The sequence below is a fragment of the Hippocampus zosterae genome, chromosome 5 (assembly GCF_025434085.1).
Source record: "Hippocampus zosterae strain Florida chromosome 5, ASM2543408v3, whole genome shotgun sequence".
Taxonomy (NCBI): Eukaryota; Metazoa; Chordata; class Actinopteri; order Syngnathiformes; family Syngnathidae; genus Hippocampus; species Hippocampus zosterae.
This window is the reverse complement of record NC_067455.1, coordinates 25,444,763-25,465,318: the sequence shown is the minus strand read 5'-3', so window position 1 is coordinate 25,465,318 and position 20,556 is coordinate 25,444,763. Positions and strand designations below refer to the sequence as shown.

The following is a 20,556-nucleotide window of genomic DNA, read 5'->3' as shown; positions in this document are numbered from 1 at the left end:
CTTTATAGGAAAACCGGCCTCACTGCTCACAAGGACATCTATGCAGCTCAACTATCCCTCTACAAGGATTCCATCTCCCAAGCAAAATCACATTACTACTCCGGACTCATCTGCTCCAATGCTGGAAATACTAAGACTCTCTTTTCCCTTTGGAACAGAATCACTCAACCTCCTGACTCCCTACCACCTCACTTTTACTCTCGTGACACCTGCAACACACTTCTCCTCTTTTTCAATGAAAAAATCAACAGAATCCACCAGCATCTGGGCTCCTCTGTACCTTTCCCCTCATCTGACCCTCTCACCACTTGCAAACTGTTCTCTTCTTTTCAACTCCCCCATCTCTCATTAATTTCAGACCTCATCATTAAATCCAAGACTTCCTCCTGTCAGCTTGATCCCCTCCCCACAGTTCTGGTCAAATCCTGCCTACCCTCTCTGCTTCCCTTCATCTCAGCCATTATCCATTCCTCTCTGTCGACTGGAATTGTTCCTGTGCTCTTCAAAACTGCAGCTGTCACCCCAATCCTGAAAAAAACTGGTTCAGATCCCAATGACTTCAATAACCTACGCCCCATTTCCCATCTTCCCTTCATCTCAAAAATTCTGGAGAAAACTGTCGCCTCTCAGCTCCACTCCCACCTCACCGACAATAGTCTTGATGAACAATTCCAGTCCGGCTTCCGTCCCCGTCACAGGACTGAAACAGCCCTCATAAAAATCACAAACGATCTTCTCATGGCAGCAGACTCTGGCCTTATCTCCATCCTCATCCTCCTTGACCTGAGTGCAGCCTTCGACACAATCTCTCACCCCATCCTCCTCAATAGACTCTCTACCATAGGCATCACCAACACCCCTCTACATTGGTTCCACTCATATCTCACTGGCCGCTCTCAGTTCATTCAACTTGATTCTTTTACTTCACAATCCCTCCCCGTTTCTTCTGGTGTTCCCCAGGGTTCTGTCCTCAGTCCGCTCCTCTTCATTGTCTACCTCCTTCCACTCGGAAACATTTTCCGCAAATTTGGCTTACACTTTCACTGCTTTGCGGATGACACCCAGCTCTATCTCTCCAGCAAACCCGACGCTTCTCTCCCACCCTCGTCCCTCTCTCACTGTCTCTCAGAAATCAAATCTTGGTTCACCCACAATTTCCTCAAGCTAAACAGCAATAAAACTGAACTCCTACTCGTCGGTACCAAATCCACTCTGAACCGAAGCCGACAGTTTCTCCCTCACAATTGATAATGCCACTATATCTCCTTCCCCCCAGGTGAAGAGTCTGGGTGTCATCCTTGACAGTTCACTGTCCTTTCACTCCCACATCAACAACATTACCCGGTCCGCTCATTTCCACCTTCGCAATATAAACCGCCTCCGTCCCTCACTCACTCCGCACACAACCGCTATCCTTGTTCACAGTCTCGTCACTTCCCGTATTGACTACTGCAACTCACTCCTCTTCGGTGTCCATCAAAAATTCCTCCATAAACTTCAACTTGTTCAGAATTCAGCAGCCCGGATCATCACGAGAACCCCCTCCTTCCATCATATCACCCCCATCCTCCGACAGCTCCACTGGCTTCCTGTCAAACTTAGAATCAACTTCAAATTACTTCTCTATACATTCAAAGCCATCCATAACCTTGCGCCCCCCTATCTGTCAGATCTTCTTCAAACCTCCATTCCCTCTCGCTCACTCAGGTCCTCATCCTCCCTTCACCTTTTTCTACCCTTTGCCCGTCTCAGTACAATGGGGTGCAGAGCCTTCAGTCGCTCTGCCCCCAAACTTTGGAACTCACTTCCTCCCAACATTCGTAATATTGACTCTCTTTCCTTATTCAAAACCCAGCTCAAAACCCACCTATTCAGACTTGCCTACCCGCCTTAAATCTTTCTTTCTTTATTTATTATTTTATCTGTGTCTTACTATTGGTCTTGGCTGTACAGTGTCCTTGAGTGTTGTGAAAGGCGCTTACAAATGTGATGTATTATTAAAATCAAGCTCGGGGCTGTGGTGAGTCATCATTTTCATGCACTTTGACTTTGCATTGTATCGTATTTTGAAGGCATTAAAAATTACCAGGGCGGCCCGGTAGTCCAGTGGTTAGCACGTCGGCTTCACAGTGCAGATGTACCGGGTTCGATTCCAGCTCCGGCCTCCCTCTGTGGAGTTTGCATGTTCTCCCCGGGCCTGCGTGGGTTTTCTCCAGGTGCTCCGGTTTCCTCCCACATTCCAAAAACATGCGTGGCAGGCTGATTGGACGCTCTAAATTGTCCCTTGGTGTGAGTGTGGTTGCGAATGGTTGTTCGTTTCTGTGTGCCCTGCGATTGGCTGGCAACCGATTCAGGGTGTCCCCCGCCTACTGCCCGAAGGCAGCTGGGATAGGCTCCAGCACCCCCCGCCACCCTAGTGAGGATCAAGCGGCTCGGAAAATGAATGAATGAATGAATAAAAATTACCATAGCGATAAGAGTGTTGGGACCAGATTAGACGCTTTGTGTTTATTATATTTTGAAATTACCACAGTTTTCATGCAGCTCATACCATATTATTTTGTTGTATTAATCCGCCACACCTTAAATGCCAGTCCCTGAAAATATTGTCTGAGTTAAACCGGTCCGCGGGGAAAAAAAAGGTTGGGGAGCCCTGCTATAAAGTATTAGCTTTTGCAAATAAAAAGTTAATAGAGATTGTAGCCGTTGCAATTTTGAGAATGTACTGTTTTGTGGAAAAGGAACAAAAAGGCATGTACACAGCTTAGGCCAGCTGATCATGCTGCGTGTACCAGCCTCACAGGCTCAGCCGAGACCTTCAACAGGACAAGTATCTAAAAAAAAATCAATATAGTGTTTTCTGACAAACTCCTGTGCCGTGTTTTCTGTCCTACTATGTGTGTCCAGCAAGTTGCGGAAGAGATTTGTTTCCTTATTAAATCTTTGCGAGATCAAATAGTATACATGACTAACCTTGTGGTACACACTCCATGAGTTTGTCATTGGGTTCATAATCATCTGGACAGACGCGGTGGCATCTTCCATTGAGCTGGTACAGGCCCGGCTGGCACCTTGTACATGTCTCGCTGTTCACACATAACTCACACTCTGCAGGACACTCTGCAACTATACAAATACAAATTGTATGTACACATCACCCACAGTTTTTATGAATCATCTGCACATCATTCCCAACCTTAATATGATGCACTTTGGTCATCCAACGCCACTGATGAAATGCTCAATTTCTCACAGATATCTTGACCATTATGAAGCTAAATACTCACTGCGAACACACTCCCTCTGTGTATCGCTGCGGACCATGTCCTCGGGGCAGTTATTCCGGCAATCGCCGCGGTGAAGGTAGAAACCTATCCGACAGCGCATGCAGAATTTCTTGTTGAAGCAGGAGTCGCACTCAGGACTGCACTCTTGACAGAGAAACACAGACCCACCCAGTCTCTATTTAAATGGTACAAAACATTTCATGTTTCCGCTTTGTTAAATATACAGGGGTCACTGTGCACGTGTGAATGTGTGTGTGTGTGTGTATATACATGTTCTTCTGTCAGGAGAAAACTGTAATGCACTGAAGACAGATTGTACCTTACCGTTAATACATTCTTTTAATTAAAATTTTCTAGAAAGAAATGTGACATTTAGCAAATCAGATACTTATAGAGCAGAGGTAGGGAACTCTGATTACTCGAGAACCATATTATGTCTGATTTTGATCCCTCCCTACTCCAACTCACCTGATTCAATTGTTCATGATCATTTCCGGCCTCTACAGCTCTTGCCAATGAGCTGATCATTTGAATCAGGCGTGTTGAACTCCAGAGAGATCTAAAACAGGCAGGATATGGCTCTCGAGGGACCGGAGTTCCCTACCCCTGTTATAGAGGGTCGCTGATGGTGTAGTGGTACACTCTCCAGACTTGTGTGTGGATCAATTCCCTTTCAGTGACGGTGTGATTGTGGTTGTGGGTGCTTGTCCGTCTCTGTACGTGCCTTGAGACTGACTGGGGACCAGTTCAGGGGATAGCTTGCCTTCCGCCCAAAGTCAGCTGACATAGGCAACTCCTTGTTCAGGAGAAGTGGTGTCGAAAATGGATGAATGGATGGATGCTTACAGATAATCATATGCCACATGCTGCATGGGAAAATATATTTCGGGGTCGGTTCGTGCACAAACCGAACGAGGATTAGCAGTGAAGAAAAGGTAGGAAGGGATACTTTGTATTGCTGGATGTGAGAGATGATGTTGTGATTTCCCATTACATCCATCCATTCACACACAAGTCTGGCCACTCGTACCATTTTGTTATCTTTGTGTTCATTTGCACAGGATACGCCCATTTGCTTACTTGTGCACGTATTTCTTTCTCGTGAGCGGGTGCCGTAAAAGCCTGAAGGACAGGAAGTCATGCACACCCCGATCTGCTTCATCCCACTCCTCTCCAAATGCATAAAGAAGCGTGGCTTGCAGGAAAGGCAGCCATTGTAGTCAGAGCAGGTTAGACAGCCACCCTGCTGGCACCCTGAACTCACGCCAGAGATTTCTGTTGAGGAAATACAGGTGCACAATTATGTATTACTCTCACATCTTGGTAGAAAAGACAAAAAGGCCAATTTTCTTGTGATATCAGCCTCATTTCGTCTGAGTAGTGCAAGTGCAGCAACTGCTGCTTACCCACCACCCCCATGATTTGTCAGTTTTCTTGATGAAGTTACTCCAATGCATGTCAGTGAGAGTTTTCTCCCTGGTGGGGATTACTCAGAAATTATCATTGTCAATTTTACAATGTGATTTTTTCCCCCATTATGCGAACGTTTTCTTTTTAATTGTAATTTTGAATTCTGATTAGATAAAAGATAAGAGTTCTAAAAAGTACCTCGCAGAGATAATTAGAATAATTTGGGATGAAAAAAAAACTCAGAACTCTCCGTATTTGTTTGTGTAACCGCACAGCTGCAGTCAGCAGTGTGCACTTGGAGCCAAAGCTGTCGATGATCATGACTGGTCCTCATTTCAGAAACAGGTTACCGATTTGGCAGATGGGTCTCCGTGAAGCTGGGGTGGCTGGCACACCAGAAGCAATGTCATGGAGCTGCGCATGGCGCAAAGACAATTCAGTGGCAGAAAGTTGATTTAAACGTTATGCCTGCTCAGACCATGTCTAACACTGGCACAGGGTCGCAGAGCTGGTCTGCAGTGGTGTATTTCATTAAAAAATCTGGGAACAGCACACATTAAACTCGCTGAATCATTGTACCGTATTATCTGGATTATAAATCACAGTTTTTGGTCTTGGTTTGGCCAACGGTGTGATTTATACCCTGGAGCGACTTATGTGTGAAATGATTAACACATTATATCATTTCACATGTTATTTTCACATTAAATCGCAAGAGGGGGCTCTCGCCCTGTGTTGATACTTGACAAATTGGCCATAACTGACAAAACAACTGACGATAATTCTGATGTAAGCGACGTAGGAGAGGAAGTGCCGCATCTTCTACCACCGGAGTTCGCGGGGTTCTTTAAAAGTGACACAGAGGATGAAGATTTCATTTGATTTCGTGATTTGGAGTTGCACTGATGCTTTGGGAAACTTGTTTGCACATTCTTTGTGCCATTGTTGTCTGAATAACTCTTAATATGTCATGTGAACACAACAGACACATTATCAGTTCGTTGTTTATCCGTTATGTAACATTAGCTTATCGTACACTTATTCAGCCTGTTGTTCTCTATTTACATTTTTATTTGCCTTTCAATATGACATGTCTGTTCTTGGTGATCGATTTTATCAAACAAATTTCCCCCCAAAATGCGATTTATACTCCAGTGCGACTTATATATGATTTTTTTCCTTCTTTATTATGCGTTTTATGGCTGGTGCGACCTACACTGAGGAGCGATTTATAATCCGGAAAATGCGGAATTATATGTTTGAAATCATCCCGCTTGGACGGCACTACTCCTTGATCGGCCATGATTGAAGTCAGCTGTGGCCACTTTCACAGCGGCACCACCTTCCCTCTCGCAGATCTGCTTCTTATCTTTGAAATTATCGACACTGGGTTTAACATGCCTCCGTACTGTGTTACACCACACGCGGTGCAGGATTTAGAGAGCCCGGTATCTTGACAGACTTCTTTTGTAAAATTATCAGAATTTTCAGTGAATAATGCCTTTAAGTATGGCTGCCCAACAGCTGTGCGTTTAGCTGCATGTTTGGTCATTGTTTACTTCTTACTATCACTTTCTGTTTACTTTGCCTTGCAAACGAAGGTAGAGCAGGAAAATGTTGACTCTAATTGGCTTCTCAAACCTATTTCTGCTGCGTCTGATCAAGTAAATATGCTCACATCTTATCATCCTAATATCATGATTTTTGAGCCGAAGTAGGCACATCCAGGAGGTCGTTTGCTGGGTGATTGGCATTTAATGGACATGCTCCACAAAGAAAAAGAAATTAAAAACATATTTTTGGTCTGTCTCTTCATGTGGATCAGTGTTTGGGATCCACTGGCCTATCTCATATGAAAGCGACGGCTCTGTTGTAATGCAGAATTCCTGCTTCGGGTAGGACAGAAGCTACACATTGCAGTTTTAAGGTTGCCCTATTTAGCAGACACAATAAGGGGCAAATTTTAATTAACAGTGGTGGAGCTCCATAGTGTTGTTGTGAGTTGGTCACAATCAGAATCATAATCAGAATCATCTTTATTGGCCAAGTATGTAAAACACACAAAGACTTTGTCTCCGGTAAACATGCTGCATTAGTATCATCATAAAAAAGGACATGACAAATAGGTATGGAAGGACATTTCGTAATGTAAGTGAATCGGAGTGAACCAAGCAGAGCTAAATGGATCAGTGGTAGAGTACAATACTATGACAGTTGTACAGTTGGTGCAGAAAATCATTGAACCATTTCGAGTGACTAGAAGCAGTATTTGTTGTACAAGAAGAGTGACTGCGTCAGTGACTGTTTAGGTTTTGACAAATACGTATGCAAATAGGTAAGTCAGTGACTGTTTAGGGAGTTAATGGCTAGAGGGAAGAAGCTGTGTAAGTGTCTGCTGGATTTGGTGCGCATGGATCTGTAGTGCCTGCCTGAGGGGAGTAGCTGGAAAAGGTGGTGGCAGGGTGCGGGAGATCCAGGAGGATTTTCTGTGCCCTTGTTTTGAAACTTGCAGTGTGCAAGTCCTCAGGAGTGGGTAGGGCGGTGCCAATGATTTTTTCCGCTCTTCTAACTGTCCCTTGAAGTCTGATTTTGTCCTTTTTTGTGGCGGCTCCAAACCAAACCGTGATGGAAGAACACAGGATTGATTCAACGACTGCCGTGTAGAACTGACGTAGCACCTCCTGTGGCAGGCCATGCTTCCTCAGCAGCCTCAGGAAGTACGTCCTCTGCTGGGCCCTTTTTAGGATGGAGGTGGTGTTGACTTCCCACTTCATGTCCTGGGAGACTGTGATTCCCAGGAACCTGAAGGTCTCGATGGTTGACACAGGGCAGTTGGGTAGTGTGAGGGGCAAGTGTGGTGAAGGATGTTTCCTGAAGTCCACGATCATCTCTACAGTCTTGAGCGTGTTCAGCCCGAGGTTGTGTCGGTTGCACCAGAGCTCCAGCTGCTCCACTTGTTGTCGGTATGCAGACTCGTCGCCGTCTTTGATGAGACCGATGACCTTGGTGTCGTCTGCAAACTTTATGAGTTTGACAGCTGGACTTGTTGACTTGTTGTTGCAATCGTTTGTGTAGAGGGAGAAGAGCAATGGAGAGAGGAAACATCTTTGTGGGGCTCCAGTGCTAGTGGTGCGTGGTGATGATGTTGTTCTTCCCAGTCTCACCTGTTGTGTCCGTCCCGTCAGGAAGCTGAGGATCCACTGGCAGATCGTAGGGGACACACCGGGCTGGAGAAGTTTGGGGGTGATGATGTTGAACGCAGAGCTGAAATCCACAAACAGGATCCTTGCGTAGCTCCCTGTGCTGTCGAGGTGCTCTAGGATGTAATGCAGGCCTATGTTGACTGCGTCCTCCACAGACTTGTTTGCCCGGTAGGCAAACTGAAGAGGGTCCAGCAGGGGTCCGGTGACGTTCTTTAAGTGGTTCAGCACAAGGCGTTCAAAGGACTTCATGACCACAGACGTCAGAGCGACAGGCCTGTAGTTGTTCAGTTCCAATATTGCTGGTTTCTTAGGAACTGTGATGATGGTAGACTGTTTGAAGCAGTATGGGACCTCACACAGCTCTGTTGAAGATTTGTGTGAAGACCGAAGCGAGCTGGTCAGCGCAGACTTTCAGGCAGGAGGGGGACACTTTGTCGGGCCCGCAGCTTTCTTGATCTTCTGCTGCTTGAAGAGCCGTCTCACGTCCTGTTCATGGATCTGTAGGGGAGAAAAAGAGGGTGGGGAGGGAGGGGGGTGGGGTAGATAGACTAGTTTCTGGTAGAGGTGTGTGTGTGTGTGGGAAATCGGGGTGTCCTTTTCAAAGAGCAGAAAAACATGTTTAGTTCATCAGCAAGCCACTTCTTGTTCACTGTTTGGGGGGTGGCATTCTATACTTTGTGATTGCTTTCAAGCCATTCCACACATATGCAGAGTAAGGGTGTGGAAAATAATCGATATTAATCGATACATCGATGCACACGTGCGCGATGCGAGTGCATCGGCTCATTCACTGGGTACGACGCGATTGACGGGTGAAATCGAGATTCATCACGATGCACTGGTGGGTATCGGTAAAATCCGATTCAAACGCCGTTTTATTCATGTTAAATGTCAACTATCTGCCCTTTCCTAGGCGCTATGAATGCACCATCATTGTTTTGCGTTTTGTGTTGAATACGGACGGTAGCCGTGCGTCACATACAGTCCAGTACACAACTAGCGAAACTACTGTATTTAATGCTTCCGCAACATTCAGATCTTATGTTTGGAAATACTACGGCTTCGAAAAGAAAGACGGAAAGATTGATAAAAGCTCCGTAATTTGCAAAGAATGTCGCACTACGAAGCCATACAACGGCAGCACCACAAATATGCAGACCACTTAAAACGATGGCACCACATCACCGACAAGTTTCCCCCCGCCTCCCCGTCCAGTTCCTCGTTGGACACCGGAGAAACTCTTGGCAAACCAGGTCAGGATCAGAAAAAAATCGGCTCTTATTTGGGGGTCCCCTTGGAAAAACTATATATGGATGACTCTTTTGGACATTTCATTTTGACACTCAGTGAGAGTGGTCTGTGTACGCTACAATACACACGGCAGCTTTGAGGCTGTGACTGCCACATTGTTTCAATTGTATTTTTCTGTCCTATGGAGATGGATATTTCATATAAGACACACAGTGAGTAGTTTGTTTGTGTTTACACTACAGCAACAGCTGTGAGTCTCAGGTGCCAAATTGTTTACATTTTCTTTGCACAAAACACAATTGTGAAAGGGCTTAAATAAGTTGTTTTACACGTACTACTGTTTATAAGGAATAATGTGGTCTACTTTTTGCAATACCATACTGAATTCCATCTTTTTTAAAACTTTTTTTCTTTGCGTATTTGCATCATGTTTAATTGCACAATATCACAACAAATTGCACTGTATCGTATCGTATCGCATTGATTTGAACTAAATGCGTATCATACGCGTTGTATCACATCGTGAAGACGGTGAAACGTATCGCATCGTGTCGCCAGAAAATTCCATGTATCGTTTAAGTATCGCATTGCTGGTAGTGCATCGAGATGTGTATCGAATCGTCCTCAGTGCTGAGATTCACATCCCTAATGCAGAGTCGTTCGCAGAGAACAGTTTTTTCAGTGTCTCTGCATAGCTTCTCTTAGCGAGGTTAATTTCCTTTGTCAATTGGTTTCGGGCGTGTTTGCACAGTGCCCGATCTCCACCTCTAAATGCGGCCTCTTTCTCTTTCCTGAGTTGCCTGCATTTGGGAGTGAACCATGGCTTGTTATTTTTGAAGGAACGGAAGGACTTCGTTGGTACACACATGTCCTCACAGAAACTGATGTATGATGTTACAGTGTCTGAAGAAGTTCATCCATCTTGTTTGGCAGGGATCGTAGCCAAACAAGATTGAGATTAGCAAGATTGATCAATGGGAGTGGGGTTCGAAAATCCACGCTGCCAGAGCTTGACTACCAGAGCTTGACTACCACGCCGGCTCTCTTCCCCCTCCTCCGGCGGCGTTTCCATGCTCCGTACAGCGCAGACGCTCCGCTCGCGATTAGCTCAGAAAAACCTTGTGGATTTTCGTTTGCTGGTAAAAAAAAAAGTCAGAGCGTAGACTCCCCAATGCTAAGTAACTTTTCCCTCGTGTTGCCAAAAACAGGGATAATCCTAGGGAGCATGTAACGAGGCTGCCATACCTGTCGACGCCTGATGACGTAAGTGTGTTTAGTTTTGATTTTTTATTATTGAAAAAAAATCTTTATTTTCATTTGTATTATATTTTCCTGTGTGATTTGCTATATTTTATATTTAAACCTATTTTTATAGTTCATTTAAATTGTTTACCGAATTACTGTCCATGAAAGCTCTAATTTGGTTATACTGTCACAAATCTTACAAACATACACAGAAACAACACAGTGATGCTGTATGTCTGGTCCTATTTGTGTACACTTACAGTCGCTGAGTGTGAGCCAATAACAATCGATGATTCCATGTGTGCCATATCCATAATACAAGTAAAGTTCATTCATTCATTCATTCATTCATTCATTCATTCATCTTCCGTACCGCTTGATCCTCACTAGGGTCGCGGGGGGTGCTGGAGCCCATCCCAGCCGTCTCCGGGCAGTAGGCGGGGGACACCCTGAATCGGTTGCCAGCCAATCGCAGGGCACACATAGACGAACAACCATCCACGCTCACACTCACACCTAGGGACAATTTAGAGTGTTCAATCAGCCTGCCATGCATATTTTTGGAATGTGGGAGGAAACCGGAGCACCCGGAGAAAACCCACGCAGGCCCGGGGAGAACATGCAAGCTCCACACAGGGAGGCCGGAGCTGGATTCGAACCCGGTACCTCTGCACTGTGAAGCCACGTGCTAACCACTGGACTACCGGGCCGCCCTACAAGTAAAGTTAAGCATTAAAATACTTCATCCGCTATCGTAAATTGTATCATTTTTTTAAAGACTTACAAACTTACATTAGTTTCCAAATCACTAATAAGGCACCATTTTTTTTTTTATCCTTGACCTAAATTATCCTCAGAAGAGGATAGTTCGAGCGTGTTTTTTTTCCCCCTATCTATACCTTGTGGTTTCCTTTCTGAACTCTGATTGTAAATTTCCCCATTGCGGGACAAATAAAGAATATCTTAAATTGAAATGGCTCACCACATATATGTATATACAAGCAGCAATTACTGTACATGTGGGGAATTGTACTCCACCCAGCAAATAAATGTAATTTACAATCGGGCATGGATGACTTACAAGTTGTCGTTTTTGATTATGCAATTGATGTATTCGTATCATGTTTACGCAGGCAAGCTGTTGTAGATGTCACTACAAACAGTGAGGATGCAATGAGAATCCAAGAGCAAGATTGTTAACACAAAAGTGAACAGACAATTCAGAAAACAAACACGACCTGTAGTTGAATGTTAAAAACAATTTCGACCCAGCCTGGAATGTCTCCTTATAAACTCATGTCAGTTACATCATGTCCTTGCCAACACATAACATTCGGTTATTTTGTAATATTTTAGTTCTGCTTCGATCCTCTTTTCCCAAATCATTCACCCTTGAACTCAACTGTTCCCACTCAAAATCTTAGAAGGCTAATTGTCGCTGTACACTGTGACTGAAACTATTTCAGAAATAAAATCGATGACACAAGTCTTGTCTTGTCTTTGAGCTCTTCAAAATGTACGTTTTAATAAACCTGCAGAGTCATTTTGACCGGAGGAAACGCGCTGGTTGACACAAGGACACTTGGTTGAGTTTTCTCCCAGGTAAATCCAACACCCAGGAGGCATCCTAATCCGTTGTCTGATTAGGATGCCTACTGGGCGCCTCCCTGGTGAGGTGTTCCGGGCATGTCACACTGGCAGGAGATCCCGGGGACGACTCAGGACACTCTGGAGAGACTATGTCACCCAGCTGGCCTGGGAACACCTCGGTATCTGCCGAGAGACGCTGGAAGAAGTGGCTGGGGAGAGAAAAGTCTGGGTTTCCCTACTAAAGCTGCTGCCCCCGCAACCTGACCCCGGATAAGCGGCGGAAAATGGATGGATGGATGGGTATTTTCAACATCCTGCATTTTAGATCCAATTCCCCCATCACTTATAAATACGTTTTATGGATTCTTTGAGAAACAAATTTGGCATATAGTCAATTTCTCTCTTCAGATGGGTGTATTCCCCGGCGACTTTAAAATATCTACTGAAATAGAGCAGTTTGGACCCCAGGGTTTTTAATCATTACTTACTATCCAATTTATTGTTTTAAAGTACAATTTTAGAGAAATAGTTCTTTCTCTAATAAAATCCTTTAAAAATATATAAAGAATCTTTGAGAGAAATATGGTTTTAGGATGAACCATAGTACAGAGACAGCTTTTTAAAGGATTTTAAAGGATACCAGGTGCTATGCAGACTTGATAAAAACTCACCGTTTTGGCGCTAATGGATCGAAGCGCTGCTTTTGATACAGTAGATCACCACATTTTATTAAACGGACTTAAAAACCCGGTGGGCATCTTTGATACTAGTTTGAACTTGTTTTATTCCTGTGTCACAGCCACATGTTTCTTTGTAAGTTTGGATACGTACTCCTCCAGAGTCCATGAAATTAAATGTGGGGTTCCCCGAGATTCTATTTCAGGCCCAATACTTTTTAATCTTTACATGCTTCCCCATGGGGGCGTCATCAAGAGACACAGCATCAGCTTTCACAGCTACGCTGATGACATACAGCTTGGTATTGCCCTGTCTCCTGACAACAGCCTGTCAGCCTATTGACACACTTTTAAATTGTATTTTGGATGTTAAACTTTGTGGACTGGTGCCAGCAGAATCTCCTCCAGATCAACCCTAGGAAAACTAAGGAGTTGGTTGTGGATTTCTGCAGGAAAAAGTCCTCACCAGCACGATGAACATCCAGGGTATGGACATAGAGAGGGTGACCTCCTACAATTACCTTGGTGTTCTTCTGAACGACAAACTGGACTGGTCTACAAACACGGACACCCTGATTAGGAAAGGACAGAGCCGACTCTTCCTACTCAGGAAACTGAGGTCTTTTGGGGTTCAGGGGTCACTCCTTAAGACGTTCTATAACTCGGTGGTGGCCTCGGCCATCCATTATGGCATTGTCTGCTGGTCAGGCTGCATCTCAGCCCGGGGCAGAAAGAGACTGGAGCGACTGGTCAGGAAGGCCAGTTCTGTCCTGGGTTGCTCCCTTGACACTCTGGAGGAGGTGGGCAACAGAAGGATGCTAACTAAGCCAAAAGCTATGATGGCCAGTCCCTCCCACCCCCTCCAGCCCGCCCTGACAGCACTTGGTAGCTCCTACAGCCAGAGACTGTTACACCCGCGCTGCAAGAAGGAGAGATACCGACGCTCGTTCCTACCGACTGCTGTCAGGCTGATGAATAAAAAATAACAATCATAATAATATTAATAATTAAATGATGTGAAGGAAAATTGTAAATAGTACTGCGATTTATCCATTTTGTGTACATATTGCATTTAATTGAAAGATGTTTGTTGGTTTTTTTCTCTTTTTTCTTTCTTCTTTCTACATACATTCTTGCTGCTGGAGGCTGTAAATTTCCCCAGTGTGGGACGAATAAAGGATATCTTATGTCTTAAGTCATGGATGGCAGGGAATTTCAATTAGGACAAAACTGAGGTTTTAGTTAATGGCCCTGAAGATCAGAGAGAGAAACTTTTACCCAAACTACAGTAACTTAAACCCTCACAATGTGTGAAGAACTTGGGCGTAATTTTTCACACTGAGCATAGTTTGATTCCTCATGTCAAAAATGTAACTCAGAGTGTTTGTTATATCTCAAGAATATTGTCATGGTTGATCTGTTTGGGACCAACAGGTGGCTCTGTAGTGCTCCTCCTACAGCGGCCCACCTGTTGGTCATCATGTCATTAGCAGGTTTTCTGTTAAAAGGACTCCCGGCCCAACTGCTCAGTGTCGGGTCATTGTTTGTGCCTTGCTGCCATGGATTTTTGTTTGCTTTCACCTCGTTTTTATGTCTGCCATGTTTTTTTTATTTTTGGAGTCTTGTTGTTTTCAGGACTTTGTTTGTTCTGGATTTATTGTTCTCAATGTTTTGTTCAAACATTTTGTCAAGTTCATCCTGCTTGTCCCTCCCTCCTGCCTGCTTTTTGGGGTCCTCCACCACGTTCGTGACAAATATAGCCACAGTCCCCTCCCCACACCCCATTCTCTTTCAAGTTTACACATGCTGTCACTGGGATGATTGTAATGCTCTGGTCTTCCTAAAAAGACTGTACTTGAGAACTCAGCCGCACGAGTCCTGACAAGGACCAGAGGGTGGGAACACATTACACCAGTTTTAAAATTGCTGCATTGGCTCTGTGTGCGTTTCAGGATTAATTTTAAGATGCTTTCATTAATTTTTAAATGTCTTGTCAGCTTGGATGAGCTCCCCTTGGGTGCTCTTTTCTTCAAGGTTTCTCTGTGCCTTGCTATGTCTTTTTAATACAGTTTATCAGGTCGTGTGTGTGTGTGTGTGTGTGTGTGTGTGATAGAGAGCACAGTCATGCTTATGGACATATCTATCTGTATATGTTCAGAAGAGGGGGATGGTCATCTTATGTTGTATTTTGGTCGTGTTAATTGCACAGTACTTTGAGTTGCAAATTTGTGTATGGAACGTGCAACAAAGTTTGATTGGCTGAAGAATAAATTGAAGACCAAAAATGTGAATCTTTTGAAAGGTGGAGCTCACTCCCATTCACTTGAATGTAATGGCACGGTATGTATGGTGTTCATGTACATTTTTGCTACAAGCTTTGTTATTTCAACCACAGACGTACATATAGAATGAATGTCATAAAACACAACATATGTGTACTGCAGATCATGTATTGCTATCGCTTGGCACCACGAGACTGGCGGCTCAGTCCCCCTTGCGCAAAACCCAGAAATGGATTTTTCACCTGTGTTAGAACTGCTGTGCATTTTCATTGATTATAATTTGCGACGTTGTGACATTGTGCAAGTGCGATGAAACTTTTGCATCACCTCACAATCAATGGCCGAGACTCGGCCACATGTGAAATCTTGTGGCAGAACCCTGCACACTGGGTGAGTGTTCAAGGAGTTGTGCCGCATCGCTCAGTGTGCGGTGACCTTTAAAATGGAGGGATTTGTTTTTGTGCTCACCTCACACTGACAAACTCAAATGGACAGTAATATTATGTACAACATACTAAGATGTTCACACACTTATAAAACAGCTCACAAGAACACAGGTGAACAAAAAGATCCCATTGGTGTGTTAGTTGATATAAAGATGACATTTATTCAAATTGTGTTCTTTACATATTAATAATTAATCATGTTTAAATCAAGAGGAAAATCTTGTGGAGTCTCTGAAATTTTCAGCACCGACTTCCCTTTCCCTTAGAATGCACCGAAAGAAAGCCTTGGCCATGCGTTCTGTGATACTGCATGGTAACTTTGGACAGTTGACTTGTAGTCTCTCTCAAGCTGTCTTTCTCTCTGACATTGGTATTCATTCACCACCAAATTCCCCAAATGATCCCCCTGCTCACAGTAAACAATATCGACTTTAGAAGTGTTATGTGTAAAGACCCTCTGATCATCCCACATGCAATGGGCTATCCTTTATATAATGTATAATGCAACAAAGACAAGTACAGAAGTTTAACAACAAGCAAAGTCAATTCATGTATATGGATTAGAACATTTATTGCACTTCATCAGTCATCCTTGGGGCAACTGAAAGGCAATATATAAAGTCATCTCAGAAATTGAGACGACCGGTAATTGTCTGAAGAAAGTTTCTTGCATGCTGGGTTTTTTTTTTCCTGTGTCCACTATTACTGCTGAAACAAGGCACATTTCCAATTTGTGGGACTAATAAAGATTATCTTAAGTTACCTTCAAATTTGTGATTGTATTCCAGTTGCCCACCCCACAGTAGAAGTATTATTTAGATCAGGGGTGCCCATTAGGAAGATCCTGATCTACCGTTAGATCTAAGACAGGTCCCAAGTAGATCCGAGGAGTGTCGAGAAGAAAAGAAACAAACAACCATTTGTGTGTCTTTGTACATGTTAGTAATATATTTTTTGTGTTAATATACACTGCACCCTAATCATCTTATCAGTTTCATTTTCACTATTTTTTTTTCTTCATAAAATAAAGCAGGTAAATCTTAATCACGTAATCACGTGGCGCGTGATTACGTCACCGGAAGTTGTTAGCGCTCAGCAGTTTGCAATTGCAGCTTGTGATCAGAGCTGTTGCGCTAAATCTTTTATCGTTATGATTCTCATTCAGAGTTTACTCGTGCCCTCAGTGAATTGTACAAGAAGCAAAGAATAGGAATCTAGGAGGGCCCAGGGAAGCACTTTAAAACGGTACGTGTGAGCTACGATAGTTAACAGGCTGCTAAAGTGTGTGGCATGCCTCTGTTTCAGGCTGTTTCTCATCATGGCGTGTGTGTGTGTGTGTGTGTGGTGTGTCTGTGTGTGTGTGTGTGTGTGTGTGTGTGTGCGCGTGCGCGCGCCGGTAAGGGTAGATCCCGGGAGGTTAGGTGATCGAAAAGTAGATTTTCGATCCAAAAAGTTTGGGCACCCCTGATTTAGATTGTGTTCCAATTGTGTGTGCTATTAGGTATACTTGATAACTGAACAATGGTCAAAGTGGAGTCTATCGCAAATTTTCATAATACTGTATTGTGAATTAAGGATACTTATTGAGTTTCATTGTCATTTATTATTTAATTAGTAACTTCTTCATTATTATCAGCGTGTTTTTTTGTTGACTGCCTGGGAGAATTCCTTTCCAATCAGGCATGTGTCGGCAGTTCTAAAAAAGTTCATGTTATGAACTAGTCACTACAATAAAGTTTTAAAGGTACATGACAACATCTATTTTCTATTTAACATCTATTTGACAGGAAGTCAAGATGGCGCCCGAGTAGGCAGCCGTCAGCAAGTGCTCTCATGAGCCTTGCTTTTTTTTGTTGTTCTTGTGTTTCTTTTGTCACTTTGTGTTTGTTGTTACGTCGTGTGGACTTGATGTGGACCTTTTTCAGCATTTTTTGGCCACGACATTCATCAAGGAGGAGACTCTGTGCTTGGTGGTTGCGCCTTCTCGGCAGCATGGGTATACCAGCACTGTTTTTGACTGGAGGAATGTCGGCGCCATTTGACTGTCGTTGCTGGACAGTCCCGGGGCGCTTGTGTCTTGTGCCTGTAATGGGCAGCATTTTTCACAGCCCCGCTTTGTTCAGCGGAGAGATCGGTGCTGTTGAACGGTCTGCGGCTGGATGGATGGAGGTCTTGAGGAGCCGACGATGAGAAGAAAGGAGCGTTGGCGCGGAGTGCCGATGCGGATTTGGAGCTGGGAGTCGCGGCTTGGAGTTTGAAGCGGATTATGTGGGACAGGAGAAGTGAACTAATCTCTTTTCGTCAATGGACGCTACAGCTTCGTGTTTGCTTTCAAAACTTTGCTTGTAGCAGACGTGTGCACATTTTTCAGCATGATGTCTCTGATCCACTGGTGAAAGGACACTTTGATCCTCTCCTCTTTCATCTATAACTGCTTCAGACAACAAAGTGTATGCAGAAAAGTGGTGAAGATTGCACGACTGTCTCTGTCCTATGTGTTGTCTTGTGTTATTTTTTGTTATTTTGACTTCAAAATGGCGCCGCGAGAGTGGCTGCCTTTCCAGCAGCTCCTATTTTTTTGTTGTTCTACTTCTTCCTTTCATAACTTTGCTGCTGTGAATCTGGAATTCTCCATTGCGAGACTAATAAAGGTATTCTTAATCTTATTTAGACAAAACTCCACGAACACTAGTTGATATTTTAAAAATATTTTCTGGATATTTTTTTTTGTTTTGTTTTCCAGGGGTGATATGTCACGTAGTATCCTGGCTTTGGGTTCATAGTGTTGGAAAGCCAGGCTCTGCTTCAACGATGAGCGAAGCCACCAAATGCTGAATGTAACCGCGGGACTCCCTCAAAACTCAATTTAATGCAGTGCACTGTCATCCCTGGAGGCAGTTACCTCGCAAATTTGGCGGTCGCAAAAACTCCTCATGATGGACAAAACCGATCAGGGGTCGATCATGAGAGGTAAAGAAAACAAAACATGTGGGTAAAGGTCTATTATTTTGCTGTAGATCAGACACTTTTTTATGCCACGTTGGCAGGGAATACTTGGAATATTCCAGTTATCAGCTTGTCTCTAACCGCTTTGTTCACATAACACATCTGGAGACCCTCAGCGAAAAAGTGGCTGTAGGAAAAACTGAAGAAATACACTATTAATTGTTGTTTCACAGCCTGATAGTAGGGGGCTAAAGAGACGAGGCACATTGTTGGATCCCTGGGAGAGGGGACATTCCATCCCATAAGAGTTATTCCCCAGCTTGAACAAAGTAAACACTGGCATTTTTTTTCATTAGGGTATTTTCTTTTGGAATACATTCTCAGCATTGAAAAGGCCAACCTACGTTGTGTTTTGATCAGGTGTTACAAGTGTCTCGTATTTTGACAAACGTGCTGCATAAGAGACAACAAAATCAGCACATACGTTTCTTTATAACACCTGTCATTTCATTGAAAGTACATGTACTTTTCAGGGTTTCGCGTGATCTGGTTCATTGTAGCCACAAGGGGGCGACTGGAACCAGCTCACTCAGCACCATACACGGTACAGCACAGCGGAGAAGAGCACAGCAAACAGTTAACCACCACTGCCAATTAAGTCATCCACTATAGACAGTCCAGTTAGACGGACACTTTTGGCCAACAGAAACAGTGGTCCCTATGCGGATTAACCTATATGTTAAAGCGTGTTCTCACGTTTATCGCAAACGGTTGTTTTGAGTACCTGCAAATGCACAATGACTGAGGTAAATTACGGTAGCCTAAACATTGAGGGGCACAAGGGGACTGACAACTCCTGTCACAGTGTGCTGAGTAGAGCTAGACCATGAGGGGGCTGAACATGTTATATAGGCTAACTATGTTTTTAGAAACTATCAGAAATGAAACATTTCTGAATTTGTTTATATAATAATCATATGATCATTTTTATTTGTCAATATCATTGTAATTTTTCATCATTGTTTCATTGCAATGAAACCGTAAGGCAGTATCATAAAATAAGTGTTTTAAGGTTTCTTATCACATGTTGGTGCTTGTACTCACGTTTATGTTGCCAGTGCCTGGAGGTGTTGTGCTGCTGGCATCCAGTGTAATCCATGCAGTGCAAGATGATCAAAACAAAGGAAATCAGTTTTAATTGCATAGTAGCCCAAAGATGTGACCGGTAAAAGCCAATGTCAATGTTCAATGTTCAATCCCTTTTCGATAGTGGCAGAGAGTAGATGGTGGATGACTTCTGTTTAGACAGAACGCGGTCCCCAACAATGTGGTGATATTTGGTGATGAAAGTGCACAGTGGCCCAATGATGCCTGGGCCGCTTGGACTGTAACATCCTGCACGGGAGCTTCATATGTGCAAAGAAAGCCAGAAAGACAACAAGTCAGACATCCGAGTGTATTCTTCCCAAACAAAAAGCAAGAATAACATCTAGTCAAAATGATGGCACGATGAAAATGACTCAGAGAACGTTTAAATTATGATATCCATGGGGAAAACTCCAAGTGGCCTCCTCTTGCTCTCTGCTGCGTCCCGGTGGAGGTGCGCCGTGCGTCCTGGTGCTGGTGGCGCGCTGGTGGGCTCCCCTTCATTCAGCATCAAAAGTTACAAAATACAGCCCCACAAGCAAGACCAACTACTCATTAGCACACAATACTAAAATAAATTGCTATATCAAACTCGCACGTCCCCTTAGTGGTAGACGCCTCTAAAAAGTACATCTACGTACTTCGAGCGCTTTTTCGCCTTGCGTGCAACAGTCATTCACTCCCCTTGTGTCGTCTCTCTCTCTCTCTCTCTCTCGCTCTCTCTGTCTCTCCCTCGCTCTCTCTGCCCAACTCCCCCCGCCCACGAGCTCAAAAGTTTATTTAGAGGGCAAGCCCCCGTGTCAGAAAGAGGGAGAGAGTTTGCAGCCTCTCTCGACCTCCTGCCTCCCACCATGCACCCTTTCTATTGATGCCAACACTTTTTAGCAAGGCAAAGTGAAAGTAAAAAAAATCCTCATGATTCTTTTATGAAAAAAAAGCAAGCACCAATGAATGCAGATGATGAGATTGGGAGGCCAACCCCAATGAATGAAATGCTGAGTGAGGCAGCAACTGACCTGAAAGCTAAGATCATGGCGAGAATGAAAGCTGGGCAACCTAGAAACCGATTACAA

General features: G+C 43.9%; 1 protein-coding gene across 2 annotated transcripts in view; it reads right to left on the bottom strand.

Moving 5' to 3' along the window:
* Positions 1–20,195, bottom strand: part of rspo3 (R-spondin 3) — a 42,403-nt gene extending 22,208 nt beyond the window's left edge. Inside the window, exons 1-4 of one of the 2 annotated variants that reach the window (XM_052064807.1) lie at positions 19,442–20,195; positions 4,368–4,562; positions 3,288–3,431; positions 2,974–3,126 (exon numbers count right to left, since the gene is read on the bottom strand). In XM_052064807.1, coding sequence (XP_051920767.1) covers positions 2,974–3,126; positions 3,288–3,431; positions 4,368–4,562; positions 19,442–19,541 — 592 coding nt within the window. In that variant the 5' untranslated portion in view covers positions 19,542–20,195. The remainder of the gene's footprint in view (positions 1–2,973; positions 3,127–3,287; positions 3,432–4,367; positions 4,563–19,441) is intronic. The other variant, XM_052064809.1, reaches the window with a different exon arrangement.
* Between the last annotated feature and the right edge of the window lie 361 nt (positions 20,196–20,556).